Source organism: Triturus cristatus, chromosome 4_1, assembly GCF_964204655.1.
Source record: "Triturus cristatus chromosome 4_1, aTriCri1.1, whole genome shotgun sequence".
Taxonomy (NCBI): domain Eukaryota; kingdom Metazoa; phylum Chordata; class Amphibia; order Caudata; family Salamandridae; genus Triturus; species Triturus cristatus.
The window spans coordinates 292,400,564-292,422,108 of record NC_140585.1 but is presented as its reverse complement, the minus strand read 5'-3'; the positions used below and the strand labels follow the sequence as shown (position 1 = coordinate 292,422,108).

The 21,545-nt window shown below is 49.1% G+C and overlaps 1 protein-coding gene across 2 annotated transcripts in view; it reads right to left on the bottom strand.

The window, feature by feature from the left end:
• TUBA8 (tubulin alpha 8) overlaps positions 1–21,545 on the bottom strand; it is a 122,086-nt gene that overhangs the window by 65,823 nt on the left and 34,718 nt on the right. The window contains exon 1 of one of the 2 annotated variants that reach the window (XM_085652109.1): positions 12,849–13,137. The exons of the other annotated variant lie outside the window; for it this stretch is intronic. Coding sequence (XP_085508235.1) covers positions 12,849–12,872 — 24 coding nt within the window. The 5' untranslated portion in view covers positions 12,873–13,137. Of the gene's footprint in view, positions 1–12,848; positions 13,138–21,545 lie in introns of those variants that run through there. 2 annotated transcript variants of the gene reach the window in all.

Here is a 21,545-nt window from a genome sequence, read left to right as displayed (position 1 = left end):
GATGTCTCTGATAGTGTTCTGAAATATCTCGGCCGCCGAAGAGATGCCAAAGTTAAGGCGTCGGTACCTGCGTAGCCCCAGGTGCGTGCTGAAGGTAGTGATATACCTGCTCTCTTCGGCCAGCGTTAGTTGGTGGTACCCCGCGTTGAGGTCCAGTTTGGAGAACCACCGGACTCCGTTAAGGTCTGCGATTATGTCATCCATCGTGGGCGTGATGTGCCTCTCCCTTTTGATGGCCTTGTTGGGCAGCCTCATGTCGATGCACACTCGAATCTTGCCTGGTTGCCGGGGCTTTTCCGCTATCACCATGGGTGATACCCAGGGGGTGGGTCCGGTTACTGTCTCTATGACACCTTGCTCCTCCAACCTCCTCAGCTCCTCCTCTACCAGCGGGCGTAGGTGGAAAGGAATCCTCCTGTGTTTCAACGCTGTGGGTGTGACTGAACGGTCAATGTGGAGCTTGACTGGTGGTCGTCGGATGTTCCCCAGACCAGTGAACAGCTCCGGAAACTGGTCCAGCAGGGTAGTCGTCTGGGACTCTTGCACCTTCCGGAGGAATGCGATCAACCCTAGGTCTTCGGCTGCGTGCCCGCTGAGGAGGGTGTCTGCCTCTTGATTGATCACATGTATGTCAATCGTTATCTCGCCGTCATCCGACTTCACCGGCACCGTCATCTTTTCTGCCAAGGGCAGCGGTGTGTCACTTCCGTAGGCATAAATCTGGGCTTTTGACCGTCGGAGTTCGGGCTTGGGTCGGAGGCGATTGTATTGCTGCACTCCCATCACTGTGACTGACGCCCCTGTGTCGATCACTGCGTTTATCCGGGATCCAGCGACTAGGACGTCGCACCTCCGTTGTGGTCTTCTCGAGCTCTTGAGGGCTCTGGTGAATGAAATCAGGTATGTTTCCCCTTCATCATCATCGGACTCCATTGCATCTTCCCGCAGGGCCTGCGCTTGCTTGCGCCCTGGGTTGGTGGGGGAGGACAGCGACAGCTGGGATAGCTGTCTCACCATGGCCTTCTCTGGCCTCTTTCCCCTCTGGTCCCGTTGCGTGGCTCGTTTGCGGCAAACAGACGCAAAGTGGTTCATCACGCCGCAGTTGTCACACGCCTTTCCTTTCGCAGGGCACGACCTGCCTCCGTGCTCGTCATACCCGCAGTACCCGCACGGGGCTGCAGGCTTCTTTGCCGCCGGTCGGCGGGAAGCTTCACGCGTCTGTATTGCGTCGGCCCGCTCCGTTTTGACTGTTACTCCTGACCCCGCGCCTCGTGTGAGCGCCATCTCCATCTCCTCTGCGCGGGCGTCGGATAGATCATGGGACCGTGCCAGCACTAGAATGTCCGCCATCGGGATGTTCGGTTGGCGGAGAATGAGTGTTCGTAACTTTTTACTGCGTATGCCGCATATTATCTGTGCTCTGATCTCCTCCTTGGCTCTATCACCCACGAGGTGCGTGTCTGCCAGCACCCTCAGTCGAGCGTGGTATGCATCCACCGACTCCCCTTCCTTTTGCCTCGCTTGGCGCAATTTGAAATGTTCAAAATCCGGGTTCAACTGGGGGTCGAAATGCGCATTGAGGGCTCTCACGGCCGCGTCATAGTCGTCCGCGTTCCCTGTGTTGGGGAGGGGCTTGAATAGGAGATAAACTTCTTCCCCTGCATAGTGGAGTAGTAGAGACCTTTTCACGGTGCCATCCGTCTCCCTGGTGCCCGCAAAATAGTTGTCGAGTCGGCCAATCCACGTTTGCCAGCGTGGGGCGGCAGTGGCAGGGTCAGCAGCTTCACTGAACGGCGGCAGAACGCCGGACGCGGGGTGCAGTGGCACTGCCTGGGCGGGGCGCTCATCATCCCCCATGGCTCCCTGGGGCACAGCACAGCAGGAGGGACGGCAGCAGGCAGAGGAGGCCGCAGTGGCAAGAGACGCCCACACTTGGGGTTGACAGAGGGCGTCAGGGCTCAGCCAGGGCACAGCAGGCAACTGGGGCAGAGGGCTTCAGGGCCCAGCCAGGGCACAGCAGGGACACAGAGTCACTCAGTTCAGTGGCAGGAATGTTCATCTGCCAAAATGGGCCGTGTTCGGTGCACACGTGCACTCACCGTAGGTCAGAGGGGCCCAGCTGCACTGCCCGCGTGAGACGGAGCCGGTTTCAGTCGGACCCGTCAGGATCACGTGCGCGCGCGCGGGACTGCCGCGGAGCGCGTCTTCCAGCTGGGGCACACGGGGTCGATCTTCGCACTCGTCGCCAGTGTTGTAGGGCCGCTAGCGCTGATGGAGGCCCGCATTACATGCCCCGCAGCTACAATAATGGACGCCACACTTCGTGTCTGGGTCTCGGCGCGTGACTGCCTCAGCAGGCCGCGCCCCTTTATTTTATACAGAGGCGTACGCCACGTTTGTGGCGTACGCGTTGCGTAGTGACCTTATGCGCTCTAGCATCTAACGCTAGAGCGCTAACTGTAACAATTGTTACTAGAAGCAACAGTTCAGTATATCTCCAAACTTTGGGTCTTAATGAAAGCCCCACACGTGCACTGAATAGTCCCAGCAAAGCCCCTTGCATTGCATAGTCCTAAACACAACCGCTCAAAATATGTATCCAATCTGACAGTACTGCCGCCTACACACACCTGCTCCCGCCGACCCTTTTCAGCTTGTCGATAAGGCCGTTACAGGTCACTCGTCACCTTCACCTAGCAACGGTCACTTCCTGTTCCAGCTACTAGGCTTCTGCTTCCGGTTTCAGCGACATCTGGGAGATGAAGTTTTCCATGTCTACTATGAACAAATGCAGGTATACGTTCAGCACGTTATCATGAACTACGGCTACGATGTGTTTTAGTCGTGTTTCTCTGTTCGCGACTATCACATGAGGCAATTGTAATTGCATCTATATAGCGCTTACTGCCCCTGACGAGGCGTCAAAGCGCTTTACTCCGGGCAGCACACTGTAGATGTATAGAGTTAAGTAAGCGTGACGACGAGTATTTACTGAACCAGGTGGGTAAACGTGCACACTTTAAAACACCGAATTTCTTCATCTAATTTTGAACAAAATTGTGTATCTTTTGTTCATTTCTGAAGCATTAATCTACGAAATGTTACAATTGAAAGTTAACACGTGTTACATTTAATGTAGAAAGCATTAGCGGTGGTCGAGCCAACAAAACAACAGTGCGAGCCAGAACCTAGCTCAGGCTCTAGCTTGGTTCTAAGAGCTTGTGCACGAGCAGAGTCTTAAACACTTATTGTTTTGGTTACAGATTTGTGATTGTTTGTTAATGTATTTTGCAGATGCCGTTTTTGCCATGCCTTTCCTTGGTTATTAAAGTGGAATGAGTGGCCTCCGGAAAGCCTTGCCACGGTCATCCAAAGCACTTTAACATCACTCCCTGTAGTGCAAGCTCACTTTAGCATTCCTGCTTCTATCTTTTTCATGGTTTATTCTATATGATAGTAACTTGTGGCCATGAACGACCGGGTTATTTGGCGTTATATCGAGCGTTAATGTGGTCTGTTCCAGCCGAGCAGTTGATCCTCTCAGAACACCATTGCAAAGTTTAATATTTAATTTCACGCACAGAGTAATATGAACGACATCATACTAGTGTTTTTGAATGTACTGTTTTCTCTCGACTGTTTTCTCTCTGCCGCACAAGTTAGTGCCCCTCAACGACTTAATATAGCGTAGTCCATTTAATCCATATTATCCGTATCTTGACCTAGCGACCGGTCTCTGTTTCAAAGTTTCAACAATGCATAGAAAATCCTTTGGGTTGGAGCATGTCCAGAAATTAAGTTCCCGTATCATTCCAGGTGTTGCTGGTGAACAGTTTAGTAACCGCAGAATGTTCTCCTACCTGTAATGCAGGTGGTTTTGAACTTTACTCATCTTGGAGCAAAGAAGTAGAAGTACCAACCTTCATGGGTGTTTCATTTTTGCAGTGCACTCTGTGCCGCTCTTAATGTCCCCATGCCATTCCCCATACCACCCCACCACCCCCACAAAAGTGCATGCCTTCCCCCAATAGTTAACATTATTTTTTTGAATGAGCGCACCAATTCACCTTTTTAATTCATATTTCTTGTCATTTTGCATGTAGGATTAGCGCAGGAAAACAGAACGGAGAAACACAGAGAAACCTGATATGCAGGAATAAACATCTTGTTTCATAAAATACTTAATTTCGCATATTTGTATTTCCAAGCTTTGTAACTAGCAGATTGTTACTATTGCTAAATGTAGTGGTGTTCAGTTTACTTAGGATGGACTGATTCTGTCCCCTTGGTGTTGGAATTTGTCCTTCAGCTCATTGTAGATGTCAGCAGCGATCCTGCCTGCCTATTGTATGTTTGTTAGCGTTAAACTCTTGTGTGTATTTTTGTGTGGGTTTTTTGCTTCTCCATAAGCATCGATTCGACACAAATAGGGGTGAGGCAGCGGATTGCTGTGCTGCTTTTTTTCAGGCTTGGCCACGCATCTAACTTTTTGATATTCCAGTGGGAGTTCAGCCTGGCTGCTTTGACACGTCTCAGTGTCATTAGGCTGTCAGTGTGAGTCTTCAGCTCCCCTCTGGCGCTCCGCATGACACATGATGAGAAGGGTGGGGCTTGCAATATAATTTTTTGTTAGTTGCATTGGTCTTCTATTTTCCTGACACACTTGTGCTTTTGTGTGTTTTGATGTCGACGTCAGCAGGAATTTGCGAAAAGTGCACCGGGGTTTTTACAGAAAAGTACTTCTATCGTGGCAGTGTACCTCAGAGTGTACCCGGTTCCAGCTGGCATTTAGAGTCTTTTGCAGTGTTAGTGTCAGGCGATAGGCACACTAGCTCAGTGATACTTTTTTTCTTAAAGATGGACCATGGGAAGGCTGATTAGGCCTTTCTGGGCTTGTAACTAGTCCTCCCCAGTCTATTATGCAGTGGATGCTCAACTCACTGAGCTGTTTTATTGGCCCTGGTAGTTGAACTCTGTTTTGTTAGCCCCCGTAGGCAAAATGGTAGACTCCTTGCCAGTGTCTGACCTGGTTGATTTTTGTTTTGTACACAAAATGAAAAGCGCATTGACAAAGCCAATAGCCATGCTTGCATTTTGAGGCCTGCTGAAGTGAAAAAGCGAGCATTTGCAATTCAGTAGGTCTCGCATTTCCGCGAGTTTGAGCTATTGACATTGCAAATGACAATGCCTTATAATTTTGTTTTTAAAACCTAAATAAAAGGCATTTTTATTTACAATGCCAATAGCTTAAACTCGCGGAAATGCGAGACCTATTGCATTGCAAATGCTTGTATAATGTTTTTTGTGGGACTCGGCTCAAGCCGAGTCTGAAGTGTTGGCAGCCAATCAGATCTCAGCGCGAGATTTGGAGGGCTCGCAGACGCTTCTCACCCCTATAGATACAAATTTGGATTTTGGTTATTATCTCTAGAACTACTGAACGGATTTACACCAAATCACAAAATGGCACTTCCATGGACCACATTTGGTGTAATTCTGTTGAGCAGTTTGGGCTGTAGCATGTATAAAGTTCCTATGGGAATTAACATGGGGAACGCACGTTTTTTGACCCCCCCTATTTACTCAGCTCCCGCTTGACGGATCGCCCCGAAACATTTCATGCACAGCAAGAATCACTAGGGCACTTTTTTGGAAAGTTTGCGAAGATTCGTAAATATATATATATATATATATATATATATATATTCCTGTTGCACCGTTCACCAATACTTCCTTTTCATCAGGAACATGTATATATACATGTAGTCACTGAAAAAAACAATGGTTAAAGTAACCTTATAGTTAGGTGAATATGTCAGTGACAACATTACAACATTAAGGTTTTGAACTACAAAGAAATCACAGACATTTACCAGAGACTAGCGCCCCTGCCATGCACTGCTTATGACCTCACATATTACATCACTCATAACATGTTCTACAACATCATTAATGACAACCGATGACATCATTGGTCAGATCACTGAAAACATAAACCTAGCTTTGTTTGTACTTATTACTCAGTAAACGAGAATGGTATGAGAGGCTTGAAAGCAAGTAAAATAAATTTGGTAAGAATAATATGAAGCATTGTTAATGTAATCACAGATACAACTCCCTTGCATGAGCCCCCAGTCCGCCCCCTGGGTGACAGAAAGACTATTGGGGCTTTAGGGGTGGGGAGTATGGCCTGATGCCTGAAAGGGCTTTACCCCACCCTATTTTAATAATACTAACTAGCTGTGGTGTTTAGTGAGCTTACTGCCATGCCAGGGAGGACATACTGGGGGTAAATGCACTAATCTACCATACCATTCTAGTACAAATTCCCATGGCTAGATAAACATAGAAGGGTCCCATGCAGATAGAAGGGTCCCATGCTACAAGGAGGAGCTATGTTTTTATGCAAATCCCAGTCAGGCTATCTTAGTAGACTGGGTTTTACATCAAAAACGATAAGTGTTTGCACTGCTACACCTCAGTAACTCCCCCTTGACGTAAAGCGATGCAAAACAGCACAAATCGCTTTAAGCACAGAAAAACTAGTACCTTTCCAGTGCAAAATATCTCTTTCACTGGAAAGTAAACACCAATGCATTGCTTTGCGTGAATTTGCGATGGCGCAACATGTTAGTATATCCAAGCACTCCCAGGGTCTCATTTACAAGCCCCTGTATGCCGCCAGAACGTCACTTTTATTGACGTTCCGGCAGCATACAGTGGTGCTATATCTACAAGCCCACGTAAAGCCACCCTGGGTGTTTTTTCATGGCCTTGTATAAATGGTGTGACACAACGCAGCGCAAGTCGCTGAGTTGCCTCACACTGTGATGAGGAGGCGCGCCATGGGTATTAGGGTAAGTGTTCCCACATAACACCCACAGCATTTGAAACATTCATATATTTACAAGCTGTAAACCTGGGAATACATCAAAAGCCTACGCCTCCCCAGGGGTGACATAGGTGAGGCACAAACAGGAGAAAAAACATTTTCCCTAGTTTTTTCCTCATTCAGCAGCACACATAGAAAGAGGAAATGACAGTGGCGTAGCTAGCCCTTTGGCCCGTCTCTGCGTTTGCCGCCCATAGTGTACAGTGTAAAACTCATGCACCGCCTCTCCCCCTCCACCTTGCTACACCACTGGGAAATCACCTCCCTTATTTGTTTTTGTGCTGAAGGTGTCCCTTCCTGCACGAAAACAATCATCCCTACAACGCAGACATCCTTGCACCATGGTGCAATGGTGCCTGCGTTGGCGCAAGGCAGCCCTATGAGCACCAGTGCAGGGAGAAAGGACAGGAATGCGCCGGATCTTATAGATACAGCCTTTTTAGGTCTTGGCCTGACGTCAGCACCGCATGCGCTACTCTCGTAATACGAGACTTCTTGGAATCGATACGATTCCAGAAGCCTCGTCCCACCTCTGCCTTCCGCTTTCATTTGTGCGCATCGTTTGGCGTCACAAATTATGCCAAAGGAAGTGCAATGATTGCACTGAAGGCATGCCAATCATTCCTTGTTGCCACCCTGTCTCCTTTTAGGCACGCCCACTGGGATTGGATCGTTTACGGGCGGATTTACACTCTTTCCTTAAAGGACTCAAAGCACTATTTTTTTCTCATTTGCAGCGCCGTCCACACGCTTTTAATGGCCGCTGACAGCCTCTCCTGCTTCAGCCCCCCACCCTCGCAAAATGTGGAATTCTGCTGCATCATCAACGCACCTTATCTCTCTGGTGTTTAGCTTGTTAAAACAATCTATTCATGCATTCATTTGCGCATTATGATGAGCTGACGAGTATATTTCGTGTGAGTCGGAGTTGGACTATAGAGGTATGTTTGAATGGTCCTAGTTAAGGATACAATGTATATTTGTAATACATGTTCTGGTTTGCGGACATGAACCCAGTGGTCTTCGGGGTAGTTAGCCAGGCCTTGAAAGAAACGTGGGCTCTCGTCACACAGGGAGTGCAGAGTCATCTTAGATCTTGCACGGCAAGGATGCAATAAGCCCCAGTGGGACACTCACCGCTTAGAGGTGATGTAGACACACCACAGAATGAACACAAGGCCTTTTGTGCACCCCGTATGTGCGTCTGTTGTGACTCCGCGCTTGTGCCCTGGTGCTGTGCACACGGAAGCAGGGCCACGGGAAGCAGGGCCACGGGAAGCAGGGCCGCGGGAAGCAGGGCTGCGGGAACAGAGGTGCCTGGAGGGTACTCGGCCTTTGTGTACATTATCGTGACCCTCTGTCGGGCAGCAGCTCAGTGCTGTATTTAATGATTGGAGGAGATGAGAACCCCTGATGTACACACACTCGCTGTGCATCAAGAGGCAGAGAACCAGGTCAGCGGAGCAGCTGTAGAGCCAGAGAAACCAGGTCAGCAGAGCTGCTTTAGATGGAGAGAACCAGGTCAGCAGAGCTGCTTTAGAGCCATAGAACCAGGTCATCAGAGCTGCTTTAGAGCCAGAGAACCAGGTCAGCAGAGCTGCTCTAGAGCCTAAGAACCACGTCAGCAGAGCTGCTCTAGAGCCAGAGAACCAGGTCAGCCGAGCTGCTGTAGAGCCAGAGAAACCAGGTCAGCAGAGTTGCTTTAGTGGTCAGCAGAGCTGCTTTAGAGCCAGAGAACCAGGTCAGCAGGTAAGCAAAGCTGTTCTAGAGCCAGAGAACCGGGTCAGCAGAGCTGCTTTAGAGGGAGAGAACCAGGTCAGCAAAGCTGTTCTAGAACCAGAGAAACCAGGTCAGCAGAGCTGCTTTAGAGGGAGAGAACCAGGTCAGCAGAGCTGCTCTAGAGCCTAAGAACCAGGTCAGAACAGCTGCTCTAGAGCCAGAGAACCAGGTCAGCAGAACTGCTTTAGAGTCAGAGAGCTAGGTCAGGAGAGTTGCTTTAGAGCCAGAGAACCAGGTCAGCAGAGTTGCTTTAGAGGGAGAGAACCAGGTCAGCACATCTGCTCTAGAGCCAGAGAACCAGGTCAGCAGGGCTGCTTTAGAGCCAGAGAACCAGGTCAGCAGAGCTGCTCTAGAGCCTAAGAACCAGGTCAGCAGAGCTGCTCTAGAGCCAGAGAACTAGGTCAGCAGAGCTGCTGTAGAGCCAGAGAAACCAGGTCAGCAGAGTTGCTTTAGAGGGAGAAAACCAGGTCAGCACAGCTGCTCTAGAGCCAGAGAACCAGGTCAGCAGGGCTGCTTTAGAGCCAGAGAACCAGGTCAGCAGAGCTGCTCTAGAGCCTAAGAACCAGGTCAGCAGAGCTGCTCTAGAGCCTAAGAACCAGGTCAGCGGAGCTGCTCCAGAGCCAGAGAACTAGGTCAGCAGAGCTGCTTTAGAGCCAGAGAACCAGGTCAGCCGATCTGCTCTAGAGCCTGAGAACCAGGCCAGCAGAGCTGCTCTAGAGGCAGAGAACCAGGTCAGCAGAGCTGCTTTAGAGCCAGAGAATCAGGGCAGCAGAGCTGCTCTAGAACCAGAGACCCAGGTCAGCAGAGTTGATTTAGAGCCATAGAACCAGGTCAGTAGAGCTGCTTTGGAGCCAGAGGACCACGTCAGCAGAGTTGCTTTAGAGCCAGAGAACCAGGTAAGCAGAGCTGCTCTAGAGCCTGAGAACCAGGTCAGCAGGGCTGCTGTAGAGCCAGAGAACCAGGTCAGCAGAGCTGCTCTAGAGCCAAAGAAACCAGGTCAGCAGAGCTGCTTTAGAGGGAGAGACCCAGGTCAGCAGAGCTGCTCTAGAGGCAGAGAACCAGGTCAGCAGAGCTGCTCTAGAGGCAGAGAACCAGGTCAGCAGAGCTGCTCTAGAGGCAGAGAACCAGGTCAGCAGAGCTGCTTTAGAGCCAGAGAACCAGGTCAGAAGAGCTGCTTTAGAGCCATAGAACCAGGTCAGCAGAGCTGCTTTAGAGCCAGAGAACCAGGTTAGCAGAGCTGCTCTAGAGCCTAAGAAGCAGGTCAGCAGAGCTGCTCTAGAGCCAGAAAAACCAGGTCATCAGAGCTGCTTTAGAGCCAGAGAACCAGGTCAGCAGAGCCGCTCCACAGGCTAAGAACCAGGTCAGCAAAGCTGCTCTAGAGCCAGAGAAACCAGGTCAGCGGAGCTGCTTTAGAGGGAGAGTACCAGGTCAGCAGAGCTGCTTTAGAGGCAGAGAACCAGGTCAGCAGAGCTGCTCTAGAGCCAGAGAACCAGTTCAGCCGAGCTGCTGTAGAGCCAGAGACTGACTGACACTGACTGACACTCACAGATCTCTGTACTGGGGTGAATGTATGACATTGTTCTGCATTCTGTCCATCAACTGTTGTTTTTGCATTTGTCACCCCGAGTGGGATGGGTATGCCCAGACGTGGGTCCCTTGCTCTCCATGCCACTGGAATCAAGCTATCCTGGCTGAAGAGGGGTGAAACCCAGAAACTGGTCCTAGGATGCTTGTTTCCAGTCCAGGGAGGACCTGGCTTGGCAGTTCGGGCTGGACTGTTCCCATGAGGCACAGAGTCAAGACTGATTTACATATGGCTGGGTTCAAACTCGAATGGCATGGTGAGCAAAAAAAACAATGGATTTAGGCCCAGATCTCTTTACTGGGGTGAATGTATGACATTGTTCTGCATTCTGTCCATCAACTGTTGTTTTTGCATTTGTCACCCCAAGTGGGACGGGTATGCTCAGACGTGAGTCCCGTGCTCTCCATGCCACTGGAATCAAGCTATCCTGGCTGAAGAGGGGTGAAACCCCGAAACCGGTCCTAGGATGCTTGTTTCCAGTCCAGGGAGGACCTGGCTTGGCAGTTCAGGCTGGACTGTTCCCATGAGGCACAGGGTCAAGACTGATTTGCACATGGCTGGGTTCAAACTGGAGTGGCATGGTGAGCAAAAAAACAATGGAGTTAGGCCCAGATCTCTGTACTGGGGTGAATGTATGACATTGTTCTGCATTCTGTCCATCAACTGTTGTTTTTGCATTTGACACTCACTGACTGACACTGACTGACTGACACTGACCGACGGACACTCACTGATTGACACTCACTGACACTGACTGACACTGACTGACTGACACTGACTGACTGACATTAACTGACTGACACTGACTGACTGATATTAACTGACTGACACTGACTGACTGACACTGACTGACAGTCAGTGTCAGTTAGTGTCAGTCAGTCTGTGTCAGTCAGTTTCAGTCAGTGTCAGTCAGACAGTGTCAGTCAGCCAGTTCCAGCCAGTGTCAGTCAGTGTCAGTCAGTCAGTGTCAGTCAGTGACACTGACTGACTGACACTGACTGACACTGTCTGACTGACAATGACTGCATGACACTGACTGACACTGAGACTGACTGCCACTGAGACTGACTGACACTGACTGACACTGACTGACTGACAGACACTGACTGACATTGATTGAAACTGACTGACTTACACTGACTGACTGACATTGACTGACTGACTGACACTGACTGACTGACACTGACTGACTGACACTGACTGACTGACACTGACTGGCCGACATTGACTGACTGACACTGACTGAAACTGACTGACTGACACTGACTGACACTGACTGACTGACTGACATTGATGACACTGATGCTCACCGATTCCCCAGGGTGGTCAAGGGAGAAGGACCTGGGAATCTGTTCTTGTGACGGTTTTTCCCTTAACCCCTTCCATGCGGGGCAGATTCCCCCGCTGTGCTGACCGTTACCTGCGCGGGCGTGGTCATGACGGAACGGTTCCGTCATGAGCACAGCTCAACCGACGCTCATGACGGAACCGTTCCGTCATGAGCGTCGAAGGGGTTAAAGATACAGTGCACTTTATCTTCTTTTGTAAACACTTGTCTCCCATTCGTAAAAAACATATTATCCCCCTTATTAAGGAGAAAGGTTTTAGGCAAGTTAAACCTGCCCTTTTATATTTACAATTGCTGGGATCAACGTGGGAGATCTTTAATATTGCCAAATTTTTAGCAATCTCAATGAGATTAAGGAAGAAAATTTCTTGGACATAATCATTATTTGGGTAATTCATGAATTGTAACCACTACCTTGTATGCCTTTTTAATTCATTTGTAGTGTTTTAATGCTAAATGTTATTTATATTGTATATATTTATATGCTTTTATGGTTTTTGTTATGAAACCGAATAAAGTAATTTTGACTGACTGACTGACTGACACTGACTGACTGACACTGACACTGACTGACTTTGATGACACTGACTGAAACTGACTGAAACTGACTGACTCACACTGACTGACACTGAATGACTGACACTGATTGACATTGATGACACTGACTGACACTGACTGACTGACACTTGACACTGACTGACATTGATGACACTGACTGAAACTGACTGACACTGACTGACACTGACTGACATTGACTGACACTGACTGAAACTGACTGACTGACACTGACTGACATTGACTGACACTGACTGACACTGACTGACACTGACTGACTGACATTAGGTCCCGCCTTTCATTAAGTTAAAGCCATTTGCTTTGCTATACAAAACCATTAGCAAATGGCTTTAACTTAATCAAAGGCGAGACCTATTGCATTTTCAATGCTTGTTCTTTTAAGGTAGGGCAGCCCAGCAGGAAGAAGTGCGTTGCTGCCCTATGACAAACAAAAAATTCACATATGGGCGGGAGCTAATGGAAAGAAAATCGCCGAGGATCACACAATGCAATCAAGGGGGAAACCCTGGATCAGAGTTCTTGGAACTTAATTCCGCAGGTACCAAATTAGCCACTAGCTCATCGTCTCAGGTAACACCACCTCTTAGCGCTTCTCCTTCCCCGTGCAGCGTGCGGGACTCTACCCTCTCCCACCCCCTCATCTTCGCAGACATCCTAAGCCAACCTACCGATTTGCTCCGGAGCCCCCACATGAGCAGAGGTGCCAAAATCCAGTTCCTTCACTCGATTTCGCGCTCGCAAATGCCAGAGGGTTAACGAGTGACAGCTCCGTGGTCTGCTGTCTCGGGTACCCCTCCAGCAGCAGTCTGTCTTCTGTGCGCCCGGCATGGCGGTGTCTATAAGCGGACAGCCAATGGAGGCGTCCCGCACACAGCAGACGCTCGCTGACCCAGAGACACCCCCGCGGCAGCAGTCAGGCAGCCTCAGCCCTGCAGCGCCGAGTGACCGCCAGCAGCCAAGGTGCTTCCACAGCCCGGCGCAGGTTTATTCCTGGCCCGGCCCTGGCACCGCGGGGCGGCGCGGTATTTACCGCCTCACTGTAAGAGGATAGGGTCGGGCAGAGCACAGCCGGGTGCAGGCCGTGCCGTCAGCAGGTGTTAGGGCCCTGTGAGTCCGGTCCAAATCCTCCCTCCCTCCACCTGCAGTCCCATTTGTATATATCCACCACAGAAGATTTCGAAGTTCCGGACAGGCTTTCGTCACAACAGAAGGCGGCAGACTGTCTCTTTCTTACGTGAGGGTCTCTTTTCACGTTGAGGGAACTCCCAATGCATTATCTATAGACAGAGGAAACGTGTGATCCTAATAGCTTATCGTAAAGTGCGATGTATTCCAGGCTCCCTTGTCAGACATTGCTATCTCATATATAGCGCCCACTGCAAGTAGTACTGAGTGGCACATGAGCGCTGCATGCTGATAATGCCTCTCTGCAGGATGACGTGCATGGTGTGGTATTACCAAGTCACCCGATAGTATCGCAATGCCACCTGCTTACCGGTTCCACCGACTTAGAACAAGAGAACGTTGTGGAAAGAACTGGCCAAAATTCGGAAAAATACAGCACATGGCCTCGTTATACCGCAGCCCCCCTGTTATTTCCCATTCCACATCTCTAACTCCTATTTTCGGGCAAATGGGACAGAATACCGTATAATAATGGCCACACAGGGCTCAGCATTACCACTCCGTTTGACAAGCCAGCTTGTAATAGGCCCCATAGAAGACGCATGTGTCAGACCTGAAGGCCTGTGCAAGGTACCATCTTTGCATTTCCTGTTCAGGCTCTCCCGAACAACCTGGAACATTTTGTAATTTTGATACAGGGGATCCCTCCCCGTGGTTCATTTTTGAGGGGCTCCATTCGCACAATCTCCCACTCTCACAGCATCAAAGGCCGGATCTGGCACCCCAGGTGGTTGTTAAAGGGGCCGCCCCGGGAGTGATGTCACAATAGGTCTCCGCCCCGGGAGTGATGTCACAATAGGTCTCCGCCCCGGGTGTGATGTCACGAGTGATGTCACAATAGGTCTCCGCCCCGGGAGTGATGTCACAATAGGCCTCGAACCCACTCGGACGGAATCAAAGGGATATTATAAAGTACCTGTGCCTGGTGATTATGAGCGATGCAGGACGGAGTATAGAGAACTCCCCCCCCCCCCCCCCCATACAATCAATGTCTTCTTTAAAAGACCTTGCCTAAGGGTTGCCCCTTGGATGAATGCAGGTGTTCCCAACCTGTGGGTCCGCGAAGCCCCCTCAGGGGATCCACGAGTACTTAGAAAATTAAAGAATATTAAAAGATTACTAAAGTGTATGTACATTATGTAACTAAATGTGCGATTGAAAGTTTTAAACGTACTGTAAATTGGAAGGAATTTGAAATTGAAGGCTACAATGTAAACTAGTATCCTCAGATTGATTGGTGGGAGCTGTGCAGGTGCCTCAAACAGAATGTAGTATAGATGGTGAGTGGCCTCAATTGAATTTAGAAAAGCTCCAACCTTTCTATTAATTTCTTTTTTTTCATTAATATGTATTTACAAATTAAAGAAAATGTGTAATTTGTGTATTTGTTCGATGAATACTTTTTTTCTGCATTTGTTGTGTATTGTTTTCCAGTTGAAATCATCCACAATGCTTAGGCCAGGGTGCCCGGCTTCCAGTAATAACTCAGTAGGGGGCCCCCAGATTCCATTACTGGTTTAGTGGGGGTCCCCAGGTTCCAGTAATTATTAGGTGGGGGTCCCCAGAAGTCAAAAGGTTGAGAACCACTGGATTAATGTATAACCATCCAAAAAAGTGTGATCCCAGTATTCAGAAAATTAGGGATTGTTCATCTTTTGAATAATTGTAATTTACATCTCTTTTCCTCGTTGATCTGAAAGCTCAAATCCATCATATCCTCGTCCTAAAATATTAGAGAGGATTGTGGTCTCAGTTTCAGGGCTACATCCTTTGCAGCATGCTTCTGTTCCAGTGATGGAACAAAGAAAATCTGCCTTTGTGTGGGCCCTCATTTTACCCGCAGGTAATGCAGGGAGGATGCATCAATCTCATAATCCCAGTTGTGGCCTTCAATATTGAATATCAGCTTCCTTTAGATCAGCTGAAGAAGGGTGGATGACTCTGTTCTCGATTTGTTTCAATCATTCGCAGGCCATCACAACGGAGTAGTGTAACTTACGGCTTTATCACATGGAGTTGGCTACAGCATCACTCCGCCCACTCCTGTTTCATGTCTTTCTAGTTGCTTCGGAAAAGATTATCACAGAAATAGACTAGGGCAGTGGTTAATTTGAGGCAGTGGTTTCTGGTGCTCGGCACTGGCAATTAGTTGTTGGCACCAGCACTTATGACAGCTGCCGCATGGTGGCGCTGTTTAATTTAAAGATGAACAGACCAGCAACTGTTCATGAATTCAGTATGCATTGAAAACAATTAATAGCTGCCACCCAAGCTCATTTTTTAGCTTTGGGGCCTGGAATAGGCAGAATTGGCACACTCGTAGCAGCGTGCTGCTTAGGAGTTGTACTGGTACCGTCATCGGTAACGCTGGCAATGGGTGGCGCAAGCTGCAGAGACCTCCTGACCAGAGCCCTGGCACTTATCCTTTTAGAAACTGTGCACTGGACTGGGGGGGTCACTCTTAGATTGGTGGGATGCACACCTGTGTCAGTACTCACTCTTTGCCCATTTGCCAAATTCCAGGTGGATGAGATGAGGCTGGCTACAAATGAACCTTTCTAAAAATGGAAATTATTCTCTTCAGATTGAAACAAACTGCAGGCTGTTGTGACCGTTCTCTGTGACCCGTGTGCATCAAGGGCACCTTGGGACAGGTATTGCTCGTCTTGTGAACAACCAAATCCAGGTGCTACTGAGGGGTTTCACTGAATTACCTCCTCTTTAGGTCTTGACTTCCAGGGTGCAGCTGGGTCAAACAGGGAAAGAATACGCTTGGAGGCTGGTGTGGGCTAAAACATCAAGTTCAGGTAACAGATGTATCACAATTAATATTATGTCTACACAGTGTTATTCCATAAAGAAAAGGGGATCAGAATTTATTTACCTTAAGATAATATGATTAGTAATGTTCTGAAGTTTTTAAAAGCTTAAACATATTTGCTGAAGGAGTATCGAGGGTCTCTAACTCTACCGTGCCTGTAACATGGCTTCCAGTTGCAGTCTAAACCTATCATTAGAGCTAAGTGCAGCATATGTTGCAGTACCAGTGGTTGGTCATGTGTGGTGCTGGACTTACTCAAGGGCTGAGCCAGAGTACATATGCTACCTGTTGCAGGTCCTTTTTTTAGCTGTAGGAACTTAGGAAGTGTCGTTTGGGAATAGTACCGGGCTCACTCTTTTATGGGTGTGGCTGTCTGCATGTCCCTACCTAAACTCTCTCCTAGCCCTCCCTGAGCCCTCCCTGACTCTTCCAAAAACCTCCCTTTTAGTAGTAAGTATTCCTCCAGCCACTCCTACTGTACCTCTCAAATTTGCTACTAAAACGTAGGCGTACGTGTGCAGAATCTCCACAGTTGGGGTGGACATCTCCGCACAGAAAAGCAAGGAGGGGCAGAGGCCCCCACAACTGGGTTTGTGAGTGGCATTTTGTAGTGTGTGAGTAGTACTATCAAAATGCAGTTTGTGACAAGCTTCAGAGAGAGGACGAGAGGAAGAGGGAGGAGAGTCAGGACGGAAGGAACGGTGATCATAACATCAGGAGGTTGAGTAGCAGTAACAGGTAAAGCAGGAGCTAAGTGGGTGGTGTGGGGAGAATTGAGCGAGGTGAGACATTAAGAGGTGAAAAAGAAGAGGCTGTTGAAGATGGAAAATGAGCCGCGACATAACGAGACTTGAGGGGCCCGCCTGCAAAGTATACATTGAGGGGGCCCGCACACTCCGGGCCCAGTCAGGAGCTCTCAGGCCAGGGGCCCGCCGAGCTCGGGCTGCGGGGTATTGTTACGTCACTGGAATTGAAAGAGTCTCTTTAATTAGGGGGGGGAGGGGGGAAGCGAGAATGAGACAGTTTTTTTGCACTCATAAGGAATTTTTGAGTCTGGGGAGTGAGTTTTTTTTCAGGAAAGTTACAATACAAAGTGAGGGTGACAAAAAAACCCATCAGTTTTAAAGTTACCCTTCCGCACACAGTGGTACTGGTTCACAGTGTCTCTTAAGATTCTGTGTTTACATTTTATGAGGAGTATTTTGAAAGGTTGAGTGGATAAACTATTTTGAAGACGGTGGGATAAAATGATAACAGGTGTTTGTGAAGGGAGTTGGGGGTTGAGGGTGCAATGACGAGACTGGAGAAAGGGGGCGAGAGGGGTGGAGCTCAGCGGGAGCAGACCAGCAGATGGCAGGTTCTCTTCTCAGTGTAGTCTTAGAGAGAAGATTTGTAATTGCCCTTTCAGAGTCTTTTGTCAGTTTCTAAGGCTCCTCAACCTGGAGTTTGGTGTTACTATTCAGTTGTCAAGGGCTCTTTCCTTGTTTTAAGGAAGGAGGTGGGGCTGGGGAAGATGGCAGTCCATGTCAAGGAAAGAGACTTTGCTTGTAATTGTTCTGTGTCCTGTGTCTTGGCCCTGGCAGGTCTCCATCGTTGGACCATGGCCTACAGGGTCCACAGAGGAGTAGCCAGAGCAGGGCTTGAGGAGGCAGGTCCTAGTTCAGGCGACTTCTACAGATTGGTGCGCAGTTCCCAGGTAGAGGCGGAGGGTATAAGAGGGGGCAATGCCACCAGGTAGTAACCCACCTGACTGTGGAGTCAGAATCGTAGAGTTTAGTGGCGTGTAGTGGAATAGCGTAGAGTGGAGTGGCATAGAGTAGAGTGAAATGGCGTGGAGTGGCGGAGTGGAGTTGCGTGTTGTAAAGTGGATTAGCGTAGAGTGGAGTGCTGTGTCATAGTGGCGGGTCATACAGTGTCTTACAGTGGTCTGACGTAGTGTGGAATAGCATTGAGTGGAGTGGCGTAGAGTTCAATAGTGTAGAGTGGAGTGGTGAAGAGTTGAGTGGTGTAGCATAGAGGGGGATATGGTAGAGTGGAGTGGCATCTCATAGAGTGGCGTGGCGTGTTGTGTCATGGAATGTCTTTTGCATGTTCCATCAACTAGTGCCACAGATGTACAGGCAAAATGGCTAAGTTCTTGGGGCCATATTTAGCAATTGATTGCTTTGCGCATGCGTCATGCATGGTGTGGTAAGGGCCACACAATAATAAAGTCACATTTACCAAGTACCGCAAGGCCACCTTGTGTGGCCTTGTATTTCTTGTTAAAAATGCACATGTCCCTGCCTTGCGCAAGTCTGCCCTAGAATGGCGTTCCGTGGGTGGAGCGCGGGTGTACCCATGTATCACCCAAGGATTTTGGTGCATTCCTAGATTTAACAAGAATTGTAAACCTGGGTATGTATCAAAATGCTATACCTTCGCAGAGGAGGTGAAACGAGGAGAAATATCTTTATTTCTCCTTGTTGTTTACACTTTGTAAGTATTCTGCAGCACACTGTAAGGATTTGTTTTGTGCCAGAAGGTGTCTCTTCCTGCACAAAAATAATCCTGGCTGCAATGCAGGCAACGTTGAACCATGGTGCAAGGGTGCCTGTGTTGATGCTAGGCAGCAGATTATGCACCAGTGCAGTAAGGGAACAGGAATGCACCAGCTATTAGTAAACGTAGCGCATTCTTGCCCTTCCCTTTCATGCAGCGAAAGTAGTAGTCTTGCTGTGTTGCATGTAATATTGATAAATCCGGCCCTTGGTTTTTACATGAGATACACCTTATTGTTTTGTTTTCTAACTTATAGGAAGAAATGAGAGACTTTACAAAAGTATTTTTATTGTTTCATACATTTTTAAAAAAGGTAACGGAGGTACTATCGTGGAAGTAATGCGGTACCTATTAACATTTAAAAAAAAGGATTTATGACAAATGGGAAAACAGTATTTTTTTGTGTTATTTTATTGTTTTTCGTGATTTTTTACAAATTAAAAAAAGTAGTGTAGTACCGCAGTACCTATTGAAATTATTTTTTCAAAAGGAGGTGGGCGTTTGCAATGTGCATTTAGTGTCGACATTACCAGTGTCTGATGACTTATTCTTCCCCCAGTCCCACTGGATTTTGTGGGTATATTACACCAATGTGCCTGCATGATGGCAGCATTGGTATCTCTTTTGCCAGTGTATATTCCACTTTATGAGCAGTGATGGGGTGGGCACCATTCTAGGCTGTTTTCATTCTTAAGATCAACAAATGTGGTCATCTGGGAATAAGAATGGTGTGGGGCCGGGAGAGAGGAGACAGGCCAATAGATACCGTCTACCAACCAATGTAATCTAATAAGGGCTTCAAGCACATTACGTTCATGCCATAGCAACTCCTCCTTTAATTCCACATAGAGCCGAGTGTCAAACAAAGCCCAGCGAGATGGACGTAAATACACTATGATGTAGGACAAGCTAGCACGCAAAATGTGTTTAAGAGGTGATGAGATCATAGTCCGTGGACTGAAGTGCAAAAATACATCTAATGATGTGTACTCAGCAAGCATAAGATATTCTGCATTGGTGTACTTTTGTCAACTAGAACAGAGTAGGAAAAAACAAAAGGTGATGGGTGGAATGCTTGCAAAATATCTCAGCCACAGGCAGTCTGCCAGGCCACATTCCAGTTGATCATTTTCCATCCACTATGCCACTCTAGAGACCAGCTATATGCAAATCTGCCTCAGTCCTGCTCCAATAGGAACAGTCCAGCCAGACTGCTAGGCCAGATGCCCTCCGAATGTCCACAGAAGCAACCCCAAACCAGGTTTGGCCTACTTAGGACGCATCAATGAGGTATAGCTTGAGTCCACTGGCACATTAAACACAGGACCCATATCTGGGCATACCCGTTGGGAGGAAAACAAAAATGTTGTGTATGGAATGCTTGCAAATAGTCTCAGCCACTGGTTATTGAGCTTACAATGCAAAATGTCCACCGAGAATGAAGCTCCCTTTTGAGCACTTATGGCCAGGGATCACCATCTGTTGCAAATCCCTTCCAAGAACCTGAACAAAAGCAAAATGTAAGTGAGACTCTACCTCCAGAATGTTTGCAGAACTCTTGTGGATGCCACGTGACCCCCTATCCCAGACTACACATCTGCTTGACCTGTGCAAGCTGCAGTGAGGAGATCCCAGCACAGTGCACAATGCATGTATTGAAGATGGGCACATAAAATGCAGCGTGATGGGGGCGTGGCTTGCTGCCGATTAAGATGGCCGCATCCTAGAGAAGCTCCGGGGGCAGAGTAGATTCCCCTAAAAATCCGGCACATAATCCGAACACTAATCCTACCTTGAAGACGACCAGCAACGAACGGAATCAGCGGTGCACCGATCGGTCTGCCCTCCGGGCATATGCAGCCATCAGAGCGCCGGAGGGATCGGGTGAGGCGGTGCGGCCTGCTCACGAGGCTGAAGCCGGGGACTGGCCTGTGACTCGGACCCGGCGGGCGGCACTCAACTACTGGCTTTGTGGGCGCGCCCGGCAGAGCTATCGGCCTGAACTGGGGGCTGTGCGGCACGGTCGAGTACCGACTGAAGATTGTGCCGGTTCCCCTCCCCCCCTCTTCTCCCCCCCCCCCGGCTTCGATATTGAGAGGCGGACAGCGGAGGGACGCCTGCGGCACTGGCTCCTGCTCGACCCACAGCGTGATACGCCCTGAGGTGCTTGGGGAGGAGGACGGTTGTGCTGCCTATTGCTGCCGAGACCTGCGGTGAGTCGGAGCCCATCAGGGGATGAGTCGGGCCCCGGCTCCAGGCGAGGACTGCTGACGGGGGGAATGAGGTGAGGGGAGGAGGCGAGAGCGCCCACTTGATGCAGAGTAGGGCCTAGTTAGTCCAACAGAGACCCAGCCCTTCACTACTCCTGAGCCCCATCAATAAATGCTCTTCTCCAGGGGCCACAGCCCAAGCTCACTGGGACCTCGTGGTGGAGGCCATAACCTCTGGAAGCGACCCCTGGGGCGTGCAGTGCAGCCCGGGGCAGCATTAAGCCGCAACCACCAAGACTGTGCAGAAGGGCACCAGCCCCGGGGAGAACCGGCTGAATTAACGCACGGAGCCCATTGCAGACCTGGCCTACTGAACTAGGTTCTCCTGAACATAATCACTGCTGCCTGCGCTTTGACTGTCTATATGCCTGGAGTGGCTGACAGAGGTCACTCGGCCGGGTGGAGTGCCCCCCAGGGACCGCGTGTTTCCTAGCGGTGCGACCGATCCCGGCCTTCTGCACCGACACCTTTCAGGTAATTACGCAAAGGGAAAACCAACAGGCCGCGCGTGGAAGGAAAATCCCACGGCTGGCGGCGGTGATTACCGG